Genomic DNA, 20,950 nt, shown 5'->3' on the forward strand with positions numbered 1-20,950 from the left:
GATCCGTAAAATCACCGCAACTCTTAAAATTAATAATAGCAACTATGTTAAATCTTGCGACATAGATGGATATCGATAGCAACAAATAAATATATGTAGCATTTACTAAATAGTTTTTTATTATAAGCCAACGAACCTGGATTATAACAAACAAATATATAACGATTGTAAAAGGAAAGGTTTGCAATAAAAGTTTGGAAAGAATGGTCACGAAAAAGTTGAAAATGGTGGGGAACATTAGTCCATTAAGCATGTCAATGTTTCTAATTTCTCATTTTAAAATATTAAAAAATAAAGAAAATTTATTTTTTTCGGATATCGGATATCCGAAACTTTATAAATTAACTATCCGTATCCGAATCCGAATCTGAAAAACCGGATATCCGAAAATCCGGATATCCGAAATTTCGGATAATTTCGGATCGGATATTTCGGATGCGGATATTTTTGAACACCCCTGCTAACAAGTGCATGCAACCTAGTTATGCCTACAACCATCCAAACCACACGAACTCACACATCACCATGTTTAGAAGTATATATATATATATATATATATATATATATATATATATATATATATATATATATATATATATATATATGTCCTCCTATGCTTGACTTCGACAAATTGACAAAATACAATTACTCAAAGGCTCATAATATTAAACCCAAACAGCATCCACCTTTTTCACATGTTTTGAGTATCTTTAGATCAAAAAAATCTAGGTACAATCTTCTACTATATATACGAAGCTTACTATTCCCACAAAGAGAACATTTTAAAACCACAATACACATGTTCAAATGTCATTTGACTCTTCGAATAATTAAATAGTATTTAAATAGGAGAAGTATTCTGAAGCAAGATAGTAACTACAAGAAGAGGTGTAAGTGAGCCGAGCTACCCGTGAAATATTCGAGATAAACTCATTAAAAACTCGACTCGAGCTTGAGTTAAACAAGCTCGAGCTCAACATAGGGGTCATTTATTAAACCAGCTCGATCCGCGACTTTTGTTACCGAGTTCGATTAGGCCCACGAGCCTATATTATGATATAATTTTTTTTTTGTACTTTTTGTATTATATTTTACTAACAAACTAACAAGCTTTCTTCCTTTTTAATCAGCTTTTTTTTAATTCAATTTTCAGGACATACCTTTATACGCACAACATCTAGCCATATAGGGGTTTGTATCGAGTAGTGAAGTTGCATCGATAAACATTTGTTTACTCTTAGTCGTATTTCAATTTGGGAGTTTAATTATTATTTTTGTAATTTGAGATTTTATTCTTTAAGTTCTTATGTTTGATTATATTTTATAGACATAAGTCAATGGAAATACGGCATATATCAATGCATGTTATGATGTTGAATTATTCATTTGAATGTATGATAAACAATTAAACATGCTCAAAAACCATGAACAAGCTCGAGTCGAGCCTAGCCTCGTTTAGGCTCGTAGAACAAACAAAATGAGTCCAAGATGAGCCGAACTCGAGTATATTATATTTCCCACAAGCCAAGCTTTTTAAAACTAGGCTCGAAACAAGTCGGTTCGGCTCATTTACACCCTACCCACAATGAACATGTAATTACTGTTATATTTCCTATGGTTTTTATGTCCTAAAAATAAGGAAAACACAACAAAGACGAAAATCTACTCTAATAAATAAATGTTTTTTGTCACATGTCACACTCTCATTCAATTTGTCAAATGTCATTTTGTGGTTATTTTAAATTAATTTCTTTTTCACATGTCATTTTATAGGTTTTCTGTTTTAATAAACTTCACATGATATTTTAATGTAATAATTACAATAAATGAATATCAGTTTCATTAATAGACTTACTTTCTTATTTCAAAATTCTCAAATTAAAGCTGATTAATTTATTTTGTTTATTTATTTAAATTTAAATGATAAAAAATCAATTTTAATAATTCATTATTTTTTTTTCATATAAATCTAAAGTTCTTAAATATTTAGACTTTATATATTTTTTTAATTAACCCATGCAATAAATGAGTCTTAACCTAATTTGTAATAAATACACGTAACAATTTCTGATCATTTTACAATTGCTCCGGCTAAAGTAATTAGATTTTAAACAAATGTTAAATTTCTTTAACCAAACTTTGACCTTTAATGACCAATACGAAGTTAAGTAATTCTCCCTAACTAATCATGTTTTTGGCCGGGTTTTTTTTTTTTTTTTTTTTTTTTTCTGTAACTCGGTTTTCGTCGATTTTTTCAAAGTGAAAGTTGGGTAAAAAATCGATTTTCTTTTGGTTAAAAACCGGTTTCGTACTTCTATTAAAATCTATTCCTAATCAACGGTTCAACTTTACCCTAACTAGTTTTGAAAAACCTGTTCTAAAAAAACCAATACAAGTTTTTTCGTTGATTAAAAAAACCCGGTTTGAATGGTCACCTCTACTCCTCTAGCAATAAGCATGACCACGAGGTCAACAAAGCACCATATCACATGGGCTTTATAAAACACGTTAATGGATTGTCTTTTTGTTATGGTACTTAAATTAAACTCATTCAATCTTAGTGCCTTACCATGGGCCCTTTCTATCGGGCTTCTTGTCGTTTTAACTTTTAACAAAGACAATGATTTTCTTTTTCCAAGAGTTTTAAATGGAAATGTTTTGAATTCGCTTGTTTCACTTATAGTAGTTACAAATAGATTTAGTAAAGGTTCTAACTATTACAAGACAATACTCAAAAGTTTAAAAATAAGCACATAAACTAAGTGTTTTTATGGCCTTTTTATTTGAAAATCTTTACTCAACATATTAATTTTGGGTTACTATGAGGTTGGCTTGTGTCATTGGTTGATCTAGTATGTTACAAACGAGGTCCATGGACCCAATTGAAAGGGTGTCAGGCCCTATATTTTACAAAAAAAAAAAAAAAAAAAAAAAAAAAAAAAAAAAAAAAAAAATTATAAAGATATAGAGTAAATTACACGAATGGTCCCTATGGTTTGAGGTAATTTGCATGCTTGGTCCCTAACTTATTTTTTTAACTCGAAAAGTCCCTATGGTTTGTTTTTGTTATGCGTTTGGTCCCTACTGTTTATTTTTGTTACGCGTTTGGTCCCTGTCTTACCTAAAAAGACTATTATTTAAAGAGGGAAAAATGATGGAGTATGTGAAGTAAGGTGAGGGGGTGAGATTAGGGGTGTGTTTATTTAAATAAATTAAAAAAAATCAAGAGCATAATAGTCTTTTTAGGTAAGATAGGGACCAAACACGTAACAAAAGCAAACAGTAGGGACCTTTCAAGTTAAAAAAATAAGTTAGGGACCGAACACGCAAATTACACAAAACCATAGGGACCATTCGTGTAATTTATTCAAAGATATATACTTTGGCACTTTGGACCATTTATTTGCTGGAATGACCTAAAGCAAACCACAATCACTATAAATAATGGACTCATATATATATATATATATATATATATATATATATATATATATATATATATATATATATATATATATATATATATATATATATATATATATATTTTCTGAATTTGTCACTGTTTTACAAGTTGCACTGGTATTTCATCAGAACTTGTTAGAAGATTAAAGCAAACAATTTTTTTTTTGGATAGTAAGAAAAATTCAAAATAACAATTAGAAAGAGTTTAAGATGGACATTAGGCTTGCTAGCCAACCTACCAAATTGAATTTTAACTTATAGCTACTACTATGCAACCAAAAAAACCGACCGAGCCACTATAAAATAAAAAATAGTGGTTTTTTTTTTTTTTGTTTTATCTTTCCAAAGATAATATCGTTTGAAACCTCCAAATCACCCGTAAAATTGTGAGAATCACCATATCCAAACACTTCTGTTGTGTAGTTATACTCCAAATTAAAGTCTCCCAAGCTATACATTCAAGATGAGAACTCAAGTTCGGACTCGTACCACACCCCCATCTCGCTAACTCCTACCAAATAGCAATCGCAAACAGACATGTCAAGAACGTGTGATCAACCATCTCAATAGCCGAATCACATAAGAGACATAGAAGGGAATCTACATAAATGCCACGTTTGTCAAGTATGTACTTGATCGGGGATCTTATTCAACTTGATTTTCCATGCTTAGACATTAACCTTGATCAGAACCAGGTTATTCCAAGCTGTAGAAGAATCATCGGGGACGGACACAATTTTTTTTACGCAATGGCATAATTTTTTTTACGCAATGGCGTAATAGTAGAAAAAACGAAAAATTTTACACTGCATAAAAAAAAAAACAGGGGTTGCCTGTGCCACTATGGACACTATAGTGGAACCGTTCCTGATCCTCAACCAAGAGAGTATGTTTTCACACTCGATTAACCATGTATATCGATCAAAATGTTACTTATCGATGACACTATCTTGATAATTTTTTGAAACCAAAAATCATATCCGTTTTTTGCATTGTTCCAATCTTTTATTACATCTCATCTAAGGGTAGTACGACTTACCAGATTATAACATTATTGACGCTTTGTTTTCATAGATTATCATTGTTTTACACAAACATGTCTCTCGTGTCGATATTAAATATTTGCTCGAGTCATGTCCACAATTTGTTTCGAGTGTGATGTTTCCGTAGGTGTTAAAAAATAATCGAATGTTATCGGGGAAGATGTCATGTAGATGGTATAAAAGAAGAGAATACATGACGTAATGTAAATGGTATACTTCAACCAAAGTAAAACACAATTCAATATTTTTCTTTCATGCTAAATCCAAAAGACAAAAAAACAAAAGAAAAGAAAATCTACAAGTGGAAGTGGCTAACATGTGAGACCTTATTTTGTCTTCCAACCAAAACATACATTTTTAATAAAATATTCTTTTAAATCTTCAAAAAAGAAAAAAACAGAAAAGTGTTACTAATAGTAATAACAAGACAAACAACATTCATTTAATCTCCATCTTCTTCTTCTTCTTCTTCAATATGGCTTAATCCTTGTACTTCATGTCAGCCAATGAGAACCCGGGCATGTCAAAAGAGCCAGAAAACTTCTCCACGTCAGCTTTCAATGCTTCAATCTCTTTGTTGTTTGTTAATCCCTTGTTGAAATCCTTCAACAATTTTCCAAATTCCTTTTGGATGTTCAAAGTGATTTGAATTGCACGATGAAGAAACTCTCCGATTTGCTCAAAGTCTTTCTCCACAAGTCCCCTTGATGTCATCGCGGGCGTCCCTATTTAAACACCATGAAATAACAATTAGAAAACACAAATTACACTTTTGGCCCAGATTCTAAATTTTATTACAAATTTGATCCAAAATTTACACTTTTGGCCCAAATTTCAAATTTTATTACAAATTTAGTCCAAAACTTACACTTTTGACCCAAATTCAAAATTTTATTACAAATTTGGTCCAAAATTTACACTTTTGGCCCAAATTTCAAATTTTACTACAAATTTGATCCAAAATTTACACTTTTTGCCCAAATTTCGAAATTTATTACAAATTTGGTCCAAAATTTACACTTTTGGCCTAGATTTAGTGTAATTCGGCTCAATTTTTAGGATTTTATATAGAAAAAACAAAACCAAACCTAAAAATAAAGTTTCTCTAAAAACCAAAAAATCAAACCGACAATTTTAAATTCCAATAAACATATTTTAAAAATACACAAGAAAGGAGTAAAGATTTGGGAAATAAAAAAGCATACCAATACGAACACCTCCAGGAGCTAAGGCACTGCTATCACCAAACACAGCATTTTTGTTCACAGTGATGTTTGCAAGATCACAAAGTTTCTCCACTTTGTTGCCTATAAAGACCAAAACATATAATATTGAATCTATAATTGACTATAAAGATCATGGTATGAGAAAAATGACGAATATGTCCTTACCAGTCAAACCAAGAGGACGAAGATCCCACAACACAAGATGGTTTTCAGTTCCACCAGTGACAAGTTTGTAGTCTTTGCTCATCAAGAATTTACCAAGGGCAACAGCATTGGCTCTAACTTGTTTAGCATAAGCTTTGAAGCCAGGTGTCATGACTTGTTTCAAAGCAACAGCTAGGGCACCGATCTGGTGGTTGTGAGGTCCACCCTGAAGAGCTGGGAACACAGCAAAGTTGATCTTGTCTTCGAAATCATAAACTGCATCTTCTGGTTGACCTTTCTTTGGTGGTTTTGGGCCCTTTCGGTAGAAGATCATACCAGCTCTTGGTCCCCTGAGACTCTTGTGGGTGGTGGTTGTTACCACATCACAGTACTCAAATGGATCCGCAGCTTCCTATCAAAGATTCAAACAAAAAAATCTAAATTTGATTGTTTATACTCTAAATCTATAGATCTGAATCAATTTTGGATCCTGAATGTGGATCTTATGGATGAGATGTTCAATCTCAAATGCATCACCCTGTTCTTATTCAATTTCCGAGATCATGGATGGTAGTGTATCTATAAAATTGGCATCTTAATGTTCAAATGTGGATCTAGAATTTCAAAAGGAAGTAGAAACCAAGATCTAATGAGCAATTAAGACAATTATGGATCAGGGAGAGAGAAATGCGTACCTGAGCAGCAACAAGACCACTGATATGTGCCATGTCGCATAGCATAAGGGCACCACACTTATCAGCAATAGCTCTAATCGTCTTGTAATCCCAATCCCTAGGGTAAGCACTTCCACCACAGATGATCAATTTAGGTCTGAAGTCCAAGGCCTTCTCCTCCATCTTCTCGTAATCGATAAATCCAGTAGTTGAATTCACCTTATACGGCAAACTCTCGAAGTAAATCGAGGTAGCGGAGATCTTCTTCCCGCCGGAAGTGTAGTAACCATGAGTCAAGTGACCACCTGATGGTAAATCTAGACCCATGATACGGTCGTGTGGGTTCAAAAGTGCGGTGTATGCCGCGAAATTAGCCGGAGATCCGGAGTAGGGCTGAACATTGACGCCCCATTTGGTGGGATCTAGACGGTAGGCTTGTAGGGCGCGACTACGGCAGAGGTTCTCGATTTGGTCGATGTACTCGTTGCCACCGTAGTAACGGTTTCCGGGCATGCCCTCGGAGTATTTGTTGGTTAGGGCGCTGCCGAGAGCTTGGATAACGGCGAAGGAGGTGAAGTTTTCAGAGGCTATGAGTTCGATACCACGGCACTGTCGGCGTTTTTCTTTTTCAATTAGGTCAAAGATTTCTGGATCGGCGGCGTCCAAGGCGGTGTTTCCCCAAACGTTAACGGGATCCATGGCTGAGATTGTAGGATCAAAGTGGTGATCCCAGATAGATAGAGGAGGAGGAGGTGGTGGTGGTGGTTCGAGGTTTTCGGAAATGGGGGAAGGGTTTTAATAGGCCAACGGATGTTTATGAAATTACATTTTACACCCCTGAAGTTTTAAGACTTTTTATTTCTTTGCCTTTGTTTTTTTAATTTGCTTTTGGTGTTGGTGGTGGGGAATAAGAGGGGATTGGTGAATATTTTGTTTTACTTTAATTATATATGTCGTCATTTATAACCATTTAATGATTATTATGCGAGACACTAAAGTTTTTTTCTTCACAAAAAAGACACCAAAATTGTGTAAGAACATTTTCTTTCGCATTCGGTTTGTTTCATATATTGAAATTTTTTGAATGTTTCATCAAAGTGTATTAGTGTTCTTCATTTTGTTTCATATATTGAAGATAATATTTAATACGTTGCGATTTGAGAATTGAATTAAACTTCATGTAAAAAGTTATAGTCATTGTCTAGTAACAAAATCACGAAAGTTGCATAAATTAGGTTTGATACGTTGTATTAATCCGTCAAAAAGGAAATAAAACTTGTAACATCATTTTAAGGTAGTTCCTTAAAACGTTAGTTTTATGGCATAAAAAATTCTAACGAATATTCATAGCGAAACTCATAATGGTGGCTTAATCTAGATAAAGCAATAGTTATGAGACGAAATGAGATGATTGGTTAAAAAGTATTTCATGTTCATGTTAGAGTGTTTGATTATGAGATGTTAGGGCTATAGGTGTTTAAAGTCGGATATCAAAAAAAAAAAAAAAAAAAAAATCTTCATGAATTTAGATATTCAAAACTTTTGATACGAATATTAGATACTAAAATTTAAGGCGTAAATTTACAATATTTAATACTTTACACGACTTTTATGCATATTGAGTTTAAATACTTGATATGTCACTTCATATGTATGTCTTATGTGGTATTTAAGTGTGTTATTTTGTGAGTAATCGAAAAAGGAAAATAATAAAGGACAATTGCCAAAATACGAATTAAAAATACATATATCTTATTCTTTGATAATATCAAAGTTTTTATACTGAAATATATTTTAGACGCTCATGTGAATGTCAATATTAATAGCCTACTTTGTAATTAGTCCATGTTGTATAGATGAGCTCATTTCGTAGGTTGGTAAGAAAGGCAGCCATGTATTGAGAAGCTGACCAAGGTTTGGTGGGGTGGGTGGGTTGGTGAAAAGGGTATCATGGTCTTTTCGAGCTCACCAACCTTTTTCTTGATAGCGTTTGCTTCAACCGATTGGATATTATGAAGTCAATACTTGCTTATATTCGGCATGCATTTCCAATATTGCCACTCAACCACTCTCTACTCAAATATTAAAAGATATAAAATTCCCATTTTGACCTTCATGTATGTACATATTTTGACTTACTCTTTAGCATGTAATGCGTATACATTTGTTTTTGTAGAGTTTTATAATAAAGAAACATTCTACTAAGTCTCGATATAATTAGATTCTATTTATAGCTGGTTTTTAAATTGCAGCAAATTAATGCATGCTTTCTTTTCAAATATGATTCTTATAGCCCTAAAGATAAGAAAGTACAAATCCAAATCATGTATATTACAAACTTACCACTTCGATGTGTGTTTTAATATATGTAAAAATTATTAGGTTTTAAATTTATAATTCAGTTTATCGAAATTATGAACTAACACGCAACTAAACAAGTATATTCAATCGAATGAGAGTGTAGCTAAGGTAAGGCCGGGTTGTCAAGCACTTAGAGAATAGATACGATTTTGATTTAGGAAACTAAACGATTAATTAATCTAAAACAATAAAAATAAAGTAGGGTTTTTCCTGAAACTTTATTAGACTCAAATCAAACTATTAACAAGAATAAAATAACTTAATTTAAAAGCATTAATTAGAAATCTTGAATGCAAAATCATCTACGTGGTTTGCCTACAAAGTATATCGGATACGATCCAAACTGGACAGCAAAAAGCAATTAGTATTCACACGCCTACAAAGTTCTATGGAAGCAAATTTACCTAATTGTGTCTTACTCAAAATCTTGAAATTCAAATTAAGACACCCTCTTAGTAGACCGACCATCATTCATGCCAAGCATCAAGTTGGTATACCATGTCAATACACGGATGACATTTACAAAAAGAAACACCAAGTAATTCATAAATGTCAAGACATACAACACGTATATAAGACCAACCTTGTTTTCGATACAAAATCATACTTACCAATTGCACACTCCTTCCCAATATGACCTGAAATAATTTTTTCGAGCTCAACATAACAAAAATAGTTGACACTATGAGAGAAGCCAAATGTCATGGTCTTAACATACGTTTTTTTTGTGAAAATTTAATTTAAATATGTGATCTGTCATTTGCAAACCGACAATACTATTAGCAAAAAAGAAATTAAAAAAAATAATACACATTGCCCTCCTTCAAGAGTCCTTCAAACATGCAAACAAAAGCCTTCTTAATGGTAGTTAAGATATGGTTATCCTCAAATCATCACAAAGAAAAATAAACTTAAAAAACTATACAAAAGCAAACAAAATGTAACGTATCAAATTCCAGAATAAATTTTTTATTTTTAAAATAGAATAAACACTCATTTTTATAAAGTTACATTCAAGTCAAACCACTTGTTCATAAACTATTATCTAAAAGTCATAGTTATAAGGAACACAATGTGAAATCTTGAATCATAAAAATTGTTGGTGTGTGTGTACAACCCCGCATTCGCAATCCGATAAGTACCTGAAAAACACTTAATCCACAACTATAAACACAAAGCTTAGTGAGTTCTCCAAAATATCACATATAACATAGGATAATAATCAGCCATGGGTTATCAGCAACCTTGGGACTTTCAGCAGTCCTAAATATCACATACAAAACAAAAACATGAACAATTATGGGTTATCAGCAACCCTGGGACTATCAACAGTCTTTTGGGCTCACAGCAGTCCTATGGGTTATCAACAACTTTGTAGACTATCAACAGTCCTGAGTTATTATCAACTCAATAATATACATGACAACAATCAGAAAATAAGACTCAACTAGTCTAGTATGCACACCACTATGACATAGGTTATACAATAAGAAGACTCACATGAACGAAGAGCTGAAATCACTACTCAAAGTCCCATAGAATCAGCTACATGAATCTCCTAAACCAATCACAAGCTAAAACCTCATATTATAGCTTAACACCTCTCAAAGTTTGACAAAAAGTCAAACCGGTCGAAAAGTTAACGGTCAAAGGTCAACACAGTTGATCACTACGTTGTGGACATGCACCTGCCACAACGTGGCAATCCCTCGATAAAACAATCGTGAAGAATCCACTCACCATGACGTGGTAAGCAAGTTGCCACGTCATGGGAACTGTCCAAAACCACTTAAGGATTAAGCCCTTAATTGTAACGTCCCAAAATTATGAGGTAAAAATTTCATTTTTAGTTCAACCAAAACACCAATTATCTTTTTATTCAAACATTTAAAGGTATATCATAATAAAACAGTCATCAGACTACAATCCCAAAGTCATCATATTGCGGAAACATGGGTGGATGCGCTGCGATCAAGTCGGGCCCTTCCCTTTCGAACCGGAAGTGCCTGAAACCATAACCATAAAACCATAAGCACAAAGCTTAATGAGTTCCCCAAAATACCACATACCATACATACCATTGGGCCTAGCTTGCATATTGAGCCTAGCCTGCATATTGGGCCCAGCCCTACCAAACCAATGGGCCTAGCCCTTCCTGATCCATGGGCCTAGCCCAACGTACAAATGGGTCTAGCCCATCATAGAATGGGTCAATCCCAGCATACAAATATGCCTAGCCTAACATACAATGTAAGAGTCACAGAGACAATTGGCATAATATATCCTAATGGGTCGGTATTAGTGCCTTCGACCCATGGGTACAGTGAGGAGACCCACATCAATCTGTTGATAACCAAATAACTGTTCGGGTTGCTGACCGGATAATCTCGCACCAACTAACAATAAATATAACCTTAATTAATAATTAAACCAATATCCCGAAAACCAAGGCCCAATCAATACTCCATCCTTCTAAAGGGTAAAAGACCATTTTACCCTTCCCAAAACTGGTCAAACATCTCATGGCCCAACCCCCAAAAGGCTCATGGCCTAAAATGCCCAAAATGGCCACCCTGGGGAGTACGCCCCAAGTACCAGAAGAGTACACACCACGTAATTACCTCCGAACCACAACATACAAGTTATCGATGCACAATCCAAGCATTACACTGAGCGTACGCCCAACGTACTTGTCAGAGGCTAAAACTCACCATTAAGCTCTTAATGGTTAAGACCAGGACATCCAAACTCAGATCTGACCCTAAAGAGATGTCTTAAGTCATAAAGTTCCTGACTTTATGACTTTGCATGGCTTTATGAGGTCCAAACCATAATCTAAGCTTCTTAACTTCATAATAAGGTCACTAATACTTGCATGAGATGATTAAACTCCACAAGATCCAAAATTTATGACTTAATAACCTCAAAAAGGACAAAACATGCATATAACAACTCCCATAACTAGATCTACACTAAGGAACCATAAAGTTTGAAGCTTTATACCTCCACAAGATAGATTAAGATACACAAAGTCAAGATCTACAAGCTTCAACCAATTCAACACTCCTTGAAGAAGCTTTTTCTGCTTTAATAAGCACCAAAACACATGAAATCACCCCAAGAACTCAAGAACCACTCAAATGGGGTCTAAGGTTTCGTATTTAGGGTTTAATGTGATGGAGGTTGAAGGTAGGAAGGTTTGGAGTTGAGTTAAGGCCATTAAATAGGGTCCAAGACCCTAAATTAGGGTTTGAACCTGACTTGAGTACGCCCTGCATACTCATGGTACACCCAACGTACTCAAGAGGGCATTTGGGATCCCTCTCCCTAGTACGCCCAACGTAATCCTATATACGCCCAACATACTAGGCTTAACCCTAATACCACCAAACTTCTGGAGGTCATAATTGTTGGATTGGGTGTCTAAGCTCATAACTATAATTGGTATAAACTTGAATTAATAATAGCACAATCCTTTTGGGTTGCCCTTAAACCTAACAATTGAATATGATAGCTTTTATAGAGAGAGAGAGAATGATTTATTAATGTACTATATGGTTAATAAATTAATTAGAAATAAAAATAAATGATTTGTTAATGTATTATGGAAATAATATATTAATTGGAAATAGTATTATTTAATTAATAATTAATCGAAATTAATTTTGGGATTAATTGGATTAATTAAAAGTTCAGGGGTTAAAGTGTAATTGTTTAATAGTTGAACAAGATGCATTCTAGATCCTTCCTAGAACCATGGAAGGTTTTGAAGAGATCTAGAAGATCTAGAATTATCAATGGAGGATAATTAGGAAACTGGATAATTACCAAAAGGAAATAATATTATTTTATTCATTTTAGGGTTATTTAGGGCTTCCTTGTTACACTATAAATAGGACCCTTGGGATATGAATTTCGGCCATGACTTTCTTTAGAGGGTTAGGCCAAAATTTCCACCTTTCTCCTTTCTCTCTTCAAGCTCCTTGGTTGGTAGGGTTTGGGTGTGAACCATTAGAAGCACGACACTTATGGTGCTTGCTTCCAAGAGTTTTTTCAAGAAGGTTTTTGATTAGTTATTTACTACAATGACTAAAAGGTAAGTAAACATGAATTTGTTCTTGTGATTTTTGAAATTACCTAGGGTTTATAGTTTTTTGTTCTTCAATAGAATATTACTTTAATAGAGTTATGACATAGGTCCTTAGGTTACATGTAACCTTATGTGTTAAGGATTTATCCGTGTTAGTGCATGTAAAAACCATTAGTGGTTTCAGAGTGTAGGTTGTCAAACAATTGAATTTATATTGCTTCAACATGAACAAAAATCGATTTTTTTGAAAAATCATATCTAACGACGTGTGTTTAGAGGCTCACAGCATGAGCACAATTAAAATACGAAATTTGTTTCTGCCAGACTGGACTCATGACGTGAGTAGTCCATGCTCACGACATGAGCACAGTATATTCCGAATTTTCATATTTTCTTGCCTAACTTGATTTATATGGTGTTATTTGGTAATTATCTTTTATATAATCTGTCATAATCTAGATTTTGGTCATATTGGGTAATTAAATAAAACCCTAAATGTTATAAATAATCATAGACAAGATAATGATAAATTTATATTATTAAAAGTATCCTTATAGATGTTATTATTAATTTAAATAAATTATTAATTAAAAGATAATTAATTATAAATCCATAATATGGTTTAAATTTAATTAAATTAAAAGTTTAATATATATATATATATATGTATGTACATATATATATATATATATATATATATATATATATATATATATATATAGGGAATAGTTATATGGAAAATGAATGATTAGGGCAACACATATTTAAACCAATGAAAACATGACAACACATCACTTCCACAATAACTTCCACAATACATTACTTGTGAAGAAAGAAATGGACACGTGTCATTTGATTATTGGTTCCGGTAGATGTTGCCCTAATTATTTGTTTTCCATAGAACTCATTCCTATATATATATATATATATATATATATATATATATATATAGTCAGTCAAACCATTAGTACACCTCATACACGAAGCTAATCTATAAGGGGGTATGAGGAAATTGCCTATAAAATGGTAGTTAAATAGGTGTCCACTCTCACCCACCGCTTCCTTGATTAGTAGAGGCTCATTAGCCGAACGTGTTTGATAGAACAATTAATTCTCATTAATAAGTATAATGCGATTAAAAAATAACTAAACTATTTTTTAAAATCTCATTCTTAGTTATTTTCGGAAAAATGTGAATTTTTATGCTAATCCATGAAATTGCACATTACACTTTAAAAGTCGTTAGTGGAGCGTGTGTGGTTAACCGACACACTAATGGGGGAATAATAAAGAGTGGTAGTGGGTGTCTCGAAAATTATCGTTTATTAATGGAGCGCGTTTGGCTAATCGGCACATTAAAACGAGATGATAAATGACATCGAGAGTACCAAGCTAATTTTCATGGTTATTCACATCTCGTTTGTGATCCTCGTCATCCCAGTCACAAAAGTGAGAGCATAATCTGAGATTAAACATGTCATTGATTAGATTCAATGAATCTCAAAAGATCTAGAAATTTCATAAGATTGAAATTGGTGAAAGCCTTACCTACCTAAAATAGATTCGAATTTGATTACGTCATCCCTCTTCAAAGTTTGAATTGAAAATATGGATCCTAGCCTTAATTTAAAATTTATGGGTTAATAATTAAGGATCAAACTAACTCTAATTCTCTTTTCTCCCTTGATAGATTTCAAGTCAAGACAATAATGGTCTTCCTAATTCTTTTGGAAATTGTTTCCTCTTCTTTCTGAAGATGATCTTCCACATTCAGATCAAGGTGAAAATATTTTCTCTTCTTCGGGTGATGTGTGTAAAACGCACTAGTTTTAATCCTATTACTTCAAACACAAATTAAACACACGAAAGGCAGTGAACCTATCGATTAATAGTATAGTTTAAGCAAGTAGGGTATCGAACACAGGGAACGGTAACAATCAAATTAAGTACTAGTATTACCTAATTAAAAATAATTAATAAAAGAGGGGGGTTTTCTCTAGTTTTTCAAGACTAGAAACTTAATCAAGCACTTTAAAACTCAAACAAAGACAATTAACAACTAAGAAGAATAAGAAAGGACAACTAGATTCAATGATAAAAGAGACTTCTGTTTAGATTCGATTCACTTATTCCTATGGTTGATTTCGTGGCAAGTGCAATGGATCAATATGTCAATGGTTACCGATTCCTAGTGTGATTGGGTTAATGTTCACTATTAACAATCCTTTAGTAGACAAGTTAATTCAAATAGTGATCAAGTGATTAAACTAACAAGTTTCCTAGTGTTCAGTTCATATCAAGTAAGACTTGTAATAATAGCTAATCAAATTTGTTCAATTCAATCAACTCATATGTGGTTGTTCATCACACATGCTCACACATTGATTTACATATTTTCTAGTTAACCCTAGTTTCATGTTCACTATTCCTAGGCATACAATCTTGTATTCACAAAACTATATGAATCAAGTAATCAAGAAGATGTTCATGCAACTCAATAACTTACTTAATAACAGAAAACATTTATCATCAATACATGAGGATCTTTAACAAGCTTAACAAGATGAATAACCAAATTAATATTAATCCAACCACTCAATCAAACCATGTTCATAAGATTATCTCATCCAAACAGAAGTAAAAAGCTTTTAGCTCATATCTACAGCAAGTAATAATCTAAAATCAAAATCTAATGATTCAAACATGGTTCAAAACAAAGATTAAGAAAAGAAGAATGATTATTTCCTTTGATTCTCTTCTAAATTGTTTCTTAGGTTGCAATCTCGGAAATAGCAGCTCCAAGAACCCTTCTGGTCTTCAAAAGTCGCAGCTAGCCTCCACAAAAAGTTAGGGTTCGAATGAGAAGAGTTTCTATATATAAATTCTGAAAACAGCATCAACTCGACGAGTTTTCACCAAAAACTCGTCGAGTTTTTTCAATAATCCGCATATACAACGTGTACGACAAGGCATCCTTAAATCGAGAATATTCCAACCAACTCGTCGAGTTTTTGGTAAACACTCGTCGAGTTTAATTGGAATCAACATTTTCTCAAAACACGAAAGTCGTCCGAAATTGTGTCTAGTTTTTAGAACATTTTGAATCTCATCAATCGAAGTTACGGTTCTTGAGATATGGCCAAAACACTGACGATGGGTCAAACTGTCCAGCAACATCCTTCTTTCTTCAAAATCCAAGATCCAAGCTTCCAATCACTCAATCCTCTTCCTTTCTCACCCGAGCATGTCTTTTATTGCTGAAATTGAAATATTAAGCTAATTAAGTATCTTTTGTTCATAAAATGATATAAAATCAACAATAATTAATAAGATAATGAATGATTTCTATGACTAAATAAGCCCATATCAAAATACCCCACACTTGACTTTTGCTTGCCCCCAAGCAAAACCGAATTTTAGCACACTAATACCACATAAGACAATCCCAATCGAACCCAACCATTATGACAAGACCGCAACGCATGCATTTGTGTCTAAAATTTTCCTAAGAACCCCCCTCAATTCTAAATACTCACAATCCTCATAAACACTCGCCCACTTCTTTCAAACAACTCTCATTTTATGCATCCCTCCGAATTCATCCCCAGAAAACTTTCTTAACCTCAAGTCATTTTTGGTTAAATCCCCAAGCATACATACGATAAAATAACCTAGAAAAGAAAATTACTAATAAAAGACAAATACAACTTTTGATTGAATCTTTTATACTTTGTAGCTTTTCTTCATGATACTCTTCTTTGTCTTCATAGCTTTGTAGATTCTTTATTCAAACATTTCATCACTCTTTTTGTTTCAACTTTTTTTTTCTTTTTTTTTCTTTTCTTTTTTTTTCTTTTTTTTTTCTTTTTTCAACGCACTTTTTCCACTCAAAACTAAAAACCTAGAAAAACATATGCTTAAGCAAGGGAATTTAACTTCATCCTTTATTGGTTAAAGGCATTAGTCTCGTGTGCAATGACTACTTGAGCTTTCCTGGATACATTTCAAGTACACGATGCTAAACATATTGCGATCCTCAAACTAAGCGAGGTTGTGTTTTTGTCCCATGATTTCACTAGAATAAAGGGGGCCACAAATGCACTATAACGTATATTGGCTCAACTAAACATTTGGGTCTTCATAGAATCATCAAATACAATACTAGCATGGAATCCTAATTGCTTTACCAAAACTTTCTAAATTAACCCTAGCAATTTTTATGCAATTTTTTTAAACCAAGCAAGGATTGTAATTTTGACTAAATGTAATCAACCCCCATACCCCACACTTAAGTTATGCAATGTCCCCATTGCATGTTAAAACAATTAAAGAACACAAAAGTAAAGAGAGAATTGGAACAGACTCCCCTGGGATAGAAGTTGCGAGGTTGATATTCTTCATATTAAGCTCCATCTTTAGCTGACTTTAGACAGGGGAACAGCTCATCCATGCCTTGGGTGTCAAATCTCGTATGGTTATGCTCCAAAATATAGAGGAAAAAGATCTTGGAAATGCTCAGAAAATAAACAATGATAGCACAGCCAATTGCCTTCGTAGAATGTAATAAAATCACCAACTCAAAGGTAAGAGAAAGAGCAACTCGTCGAGTTGGGTTGGGTTGCTGAAACTGGCACAGTCGGGTTTTTCCAAAAGAACTCGTCGAGTTTATATAGGGAACTCGATGAGCTTTATGCACTGAGTGAACAAAATATACTCCAACTTTAGGTTCGTTTCTGGATTTTAAGGGAATGATTACAACAATATTCCCCCTCATTTTTCTTCAGTAAAATCTCATCCTTTCCGCCATTTATTCACCGGACTCGTAGACTCAATTCTCCCACTCTTCTCGTTTTAGACTCGATTTCACGTTTATTCCTCACGCTTTAACAATTTGATCGATTCTTGCCCTAACATCTGCAAAAATCAAAATCAAAAAACAAAATAGTAACAAGGAAAACAATCATTAAATTAAAATCCTACACTACCCTAATAAACTAGAAGTTCAAAAAGAAAAAGGAAAGAAAACTCTAATGACGGGTTGCCTCCCGCAAGCGCTTCTTTTTGTGCGAGTCTTTAGCTGGACTCTCAACTTAATAAACTTCCAATAAACTCAATGCCAATCCATCTGTTGCATTGAGTATCTTCTTTGGTGGACCAATTTGTAAAATTTGGCTCTTTGCGTCTATAATTGGCCAAACGAGCTTGAATATATAAAACCAAAGAATCTTGATAAGGGTTGGGACCGGTTGGATACTAATCAGAAATGGATCGCGTTTCAGAACTTTCTCCAAAGTTGGAATCTTCACCCCATCCTTCGAAACACAAACTGGGAAAATAGGTGGCCATGTCGTGATAATGGTCAAACCACGGCTTGGTTCCTGCAACTCAGCTTGTTCTTGTTCTTCATCTGACCCTTCTGCTAGCAATCTTTCCAGCTCCTCCAAATCTCTTTCTGGATTAAATTCTTCATCTTTTAACTCTAGCTCTTGTGACTCAGATTTCTCTTGTTCGTTAGACAAGATGTTATCTAACCATCTTCCAAATTTCATCAAATCTTCATCTGAGTCATATTCTTCATCTTCTTGCTCAATTTCCTGTGCTACTTCCTCAAGAAAAGCATCAAAAGCATCGAGACTTGGAAAATACATAACAATATGATAATAAAAATTAAAACAGAAAACGTGTAACTTTATATGAGATAAATCTCACACAAAGGATCGATAACACTAGCAAATAAAATTAACTATTAGAACCGTTCCCCGGCAACGGCGCCAAAAACTTGATGTGTGTAAAACGCACTAGTTTTAATCCTATTACTTCAAACACAAATTAAACACACGAAAGGCAGTGAACCTATCTATTAATAGTATAGTTTAAGCAAGTAGGGTATCGAACACAGGGAACGGTAACAATCAAATTAAGTACTAGTATTACCTAATTAAAAACGATTAATAAAAGAGGGGGGGTTTTCTCTAGTTTTTCAAGACTAGAAACTTAATCAAGCACTTTAAAACTCAAACAAAGACAATTAACAACTAAGAAGAATAAGAAAGGACAACTAGATTCAATGATAAAAGAGACTTCTGTTTAGATTCGATTCACTTATTCCTATGGTTGATTTCGTGGCAAGTGCAATGGATCAATATGTCAATGGTTACCGATTCCTAATGTGATTGGGTTAGTGTTCACTATTACCAATCCTTTAGTAGACAAGTTAATTCAAACAGTGATCAAGTGATTAAACTAACAAGTTTCCTAGTGTTCAGTTCATATCAAGTAAGACTTGTAATAATAGCTAATCAAATTTGTTCAATTCAATCAACTCATATGTGGTTGTTCATCACACATGCTCACACATTGATTTACATATTTTCTAGTTAACCCTAGTTTCATGTTCACTATTCCTAGGCATACAATCTTGTATTCACAAAACTATATGAATCAAATAATCAAGAAGATGTTCATGCAACTCAATAACTTACTTAATAACAGAAAACATTTATCATCAATACATGAGGATCTTTAACAAGCTTAACAAGATGAATAACCAAATTAATATTAATCCAACCACTCAATCAAACCATGTTCATAAGATTATCTCATCCAAACAGAAGTAAAAAGCTTTTAGCTCATATCTACAGCAAGTAATAATCTAAAATCAAAATCTAATGATTCAAACATGGTTCAAAACAAAGATTAAGAAAAGAAGAATGATTATTTGCCTTTGATTCTCTTCTAAATTATTTCTTAGGTTGCAATCTCGAAAATAGCAGCTCCAAGAACCCTTCTGGTCTTCAAAAGTCGCAGCTAGCCTCCACAAAAAGTTAGGGTTCGAATGAGAAGAGTTTCTATATATAAATTCTGAAAACAGCGTCAACTCGACGAGTTTTCACCAAAAACTCGTCGAGTTTTTTCGATAATCCGCGTATACAACGTGTACGGCAAGGCATCCTTAAATCGAGAATATTCCAACCAACTCGTCGAGTTTTTGGTAAAAACTCGTCGAGTTTACTTGGAATCAACATTTTCTCAAAACACGAAAGTCATCCGAAATTGTGTCTAGTTTTTAGAACATTTTGAATCTCATCAATCGGAGTTACGGTTCATGAGATATGGCCAAAACACTGACAATGTGTCAAACTGTCCAGCAACATCCTTCTTTCTTCAAAATCCAAGATCCAAGCTTTCAATCACTCAATCCTCTTCTTTTCTCACCCAAGCATGTCTTTTATTGCTGAAATTGAAATATTAAGCTAATTAAGTATCTTTTGTTCATAAAATGATATAGAATCAACAATAATTAATAAGATAATGAATGATTTCTATGACTAAATAAGCCCATATCATCGGGAAATGGTGGAACTGGACATCATACTTCTCCAATTCCTCCTCCTCCTCCTCCAGTAACCCTCCCCACATCATGTTTTCCTCAAGATGAAAGATACAAAACTACTCAAGCCCTATTGGCATGTAAACATCGAGATGGAAATTCTATGTGTACGCATGTTCTGGACATGAAATTGTACATTGACAAATTGGATAGATTGGGTGTTGTTTTCCCTAGGGAGTAGGCCATTGATTTAGTTCTACTTTCGCTTCCTAGGTCATATAGTCAGTTCATTGAGAACTTCTATATGAATGACCTCGACGTGACCCTAATTGATCTGACACAAATGTTGAATATTGTTGAAGCATAAATGCTTAAGAGCACAAGTGAAGAAAAAGTGTTTGAAGGATCTAATTCCAAAATTTCCATGGACATTGATGATGGTAATGATGGTGGTCTAGAAAATATTTCTTTTCCTAATGGAAAGTTATCGGCCAAGGTTAAATTGTTTGATCGTATGGTAAAGAGAAAAAAGCTAGTTTTGAGATATTTCCACGTGGTAACCCTAAAGAGTCCATATGTTTCTATTGCTAATTGAAGGGACATTGGTTGCAAAGCTGCCT

The 20,950-nt window shown here is 33.6% G+C and overlaps 1 protein-coding gene across 1 annotated transcript; it reads right to left on the bottom strand.

Moving 5' to 3' along the window:
• Nucleotides 1-4,732: 4,732 nt before the first annotated feature.
• On the bottom strand, nucleotides 4,733-7,329 carry SHM4 (serine hydroxymethyltransferase 4). The gene is made up of 4 exons (XM_079024511.1): nucleotides 6,571-7,329; nucleotides 5,897-6,287; nucleotides 5,711-5,812; nucleotides 4,733-5,230 (listed from the first exon to the last, which is right to left on the bottom strand). The coding sequence occupies exons 1-4, from the start codon at nucleotides 7,246-7,248 to the stop codon at nucleotides 4,986-4,988; spliced, it is 1,416 nt and encodes a 471-aa protein (XP_078880637.1). The 5' UTR covers nucleotides 7,249-7,329; the 3' UTR covers nucleotides 4,733-4,985.
• Between the last annotated feature and the right edge of the window lie 13,621 nt (nucleotides 7,330-20,950).

Source organism: Lactuca serriola, chromosome 2 (genome assembly GCF_051521515.1).
Source record: "Lactuca serriola cultivar US96UC23 chromosome 2, Lser_US96UC23_V15, whole genome shotgun sequence".
Lineage (NCBI taxonomy): Eukaryota > Viridiplantae > Streptophyta > Magnoliopsida > Asterales > Asteraceae > Lactuca > Lactuca serriola.